This window comes from Eimeria mitis, genomic scaffold (genome assembly GCF_000499745.2).
Source record: "Eimeria mitis Houghton genomic scaffold, Emh_scaff353, whole genome shotgun sequence".
Lineage (NCBI taxonomy): Eukaryota > Apicomplexa > Conoidasida > Eucoccidiorida > Eimeriidae > Eimeria > Eimeria mitis.
This window is the reverse complement of record NW_013571873.1, coordinates 5421-7519: the sequence shown is the minus strand read 5'-3', so window position 1 is coordinate 7519 and position 2099 is coordinate 5421. Positions and strand designations below refer to the sequence as shown.

General features: G+C 50.8%; 1 protein-coding gene across 1 annotated transcript; it reads left to right on the top strand.

Annotated features, from left to right (window-relative positions):
- Positions 1-188: 188 nt before the first annotated feature.
- Positions 189-1552, top strand: EMH_0009110 (SAG family member; the record flags this gene model as incomplete). Its single annotated transcript, XM_013498568.1, has 4 exons — positions 189-282; positions 388-561; positions 760-1177; positions 1444-1552. The coding sequence occupies 4 exons, from the start codon at positions 189-191 to the stop codon at positions 1550-1552; spliced, it is 795 nt and encodes a 264-aa protein (XP_013354022.1).
- Positions 1553-2099: the final 547 nt, after the last annotated feature.

Sequence of the window (2099 nt, the reverse complement as noted above, 5' to 3'; positions counted from 1 at the left end):
ATAGAAGGGTCACATGCCTAGTGCAATTGACCTTGTTTCCGGCTCCTCGCTGCTGAGGCGCTGCCTACACCGCATGTAGCGAGTCAGAAGACCAACGGCCTTGCAGTGCAGTTACAAGCTACAACCAGCTACATTTGTTTGGAATCTTGTGTCTTTGTGGTTTAATTGCTGAATCTGTGCCGAACACCATGAGAAAGCTCACTTCAGTTTTGATTTCCGCTGCCGTGCTGGGGGCCGCCCACCAAGTGGAGGGCAGCGACTCGAATGAAAAAGGGTCGGCCGGTGGGTGGAAGCAAAGCCACAGCAAAATAATCCAATATTGGCTTGTTTAGAGAGAAAAATTTCAGGGATACTCGCGGCGGTTGTTGTGGTTTCGCATCTGTGCAGCCTCCGTCGACTGCCTTGCCGACTTCAATGCGGCTCGAGAACGAGCAGGCCTCGAAGCCTTCACTGAGGAGAAGGAGGAAGGCAAGAAACTACCGACAGGAGAAGAAGACTACATCGCAGCGATTTGTTCTGCCATACAAGAGGCAAGCGGCCTGTATTTTCCCTACCATTTCCGTAAACTGTGTCTTTGCGATTTTCTGCATATGTGAGTTTACGTTTGGCAGCCGTTGTGGGCTAAATGGAGCTGAACGCATTGGCTCGTTATTTGATGCGCTCAGGGGGCAGCATTGAACACTACTGGGGGAAAGATCAAGCGCGACGGCACCTATGCCTACGCGCCTGAGACAGGCCCTGCCGATGGCTGCTCTGCAGCCGTCTCCTACTGGAAAGGAGCCCACGTAAACTTTGGCGATCTCCCGCCCGAATACAACGCCGACAGTGCTGTGTATAAGGACAGCCGGAACCTCTCGCTTGTGGCCCTGTACAACCCTCAGGACGGCGCCACAGTCGATTGTGCCTATATCACATGTCCTGTCTCCACCACGACCACCACTACAGTTGCTAGCTCTACAGGATCAACTGATGCGGAGGAAGAAGAGGAGACAACCCCGAACAAAGAGAGCACTTTCTCTTTAATTGGAGAACGAGACGCTGGGGGTTCGTCGAGCTCGGGAGACCAGCCGAAGACCGGGCCATCCGTTCGGCGCCTCTCCACACCCTCTCAGACGGTTACCGGCCTCGTTTGCCTCACTAATCCTGCAGCTCTTGAAAATGGAAAAAAACCCTTCTCGTACGTTGTTCAGAGTACACCGTCTTGCCTTCGTCTTGATTGTGTCTCCTCCGGCAGTGGCGTTTGTCTTCCTAGGTGTACGTTCTGTCGAAAACCCTCATCTTATCTGGTGATTTGCCCGTGCGCCTACATTTTCCTATTGATTTCATATAATTTCTAAGCTTGTCTTGTTTTCTTCACCAATCCTGCGGCTCTTGTACAAGGAAAAAAACCCTTCTCGTACGCTCTTGATAATAGACCGTCCCCCGTTCCTTTTGGTTGTACAGGCTCCTCCGGTGGTTGTTGCCTTCGTTGGTGCACATTTCTCAAAAGCTCGCTTTTCATCTGCTGTCTGCACTTCCCTTGTCTGGTTCAGTCGCACCCGAGCTGTATTGAGCGTGCTTTTTAGGGAGGCCTTCCATGTATTAGTCAGCTACTGTGGTTCCATCTGTGTGTATTTGTGCTCGTGCTGTTGGCGCATTTTCATTTGTCGTCCGCCTCTGCCCCTTGTGTCTTTAAGGTGCTGCCTAGTGCCGTCTATTTCACGTTGTTTTCGCCTGTTGTCTCCAGCGGTATTCCACACCTGCAATTTTAGGATTGGCCACTTGTTTTCTTTTCGCCATGCACGAACATGTTTCCTCCTAGGCGACGTTAGGACGGTTTCTTTGTTCTACGTGTGTGTATAACATTCTTTATTAGTTGCATAGGGCTACAGAGTTTGGCAGTATCTGACGTTCATGCCGAAGCGTGAGATGATTTGGCTCTTGTGATGTTTCTTCGTCGTTCTTGCTATGCGGTGCCTTCTTCGCAGTGAGGATGTTTGGGCGAACATAAAGAAAGCCATAGAAAACTCCGCTTCTGCCTCTACCCAGTCTGCTCTCCTTGCTACCGCCTTACTTCTTCTCACTTCTTTCATAGTTCTCTAGGGCTTGTCAAGAAGGCA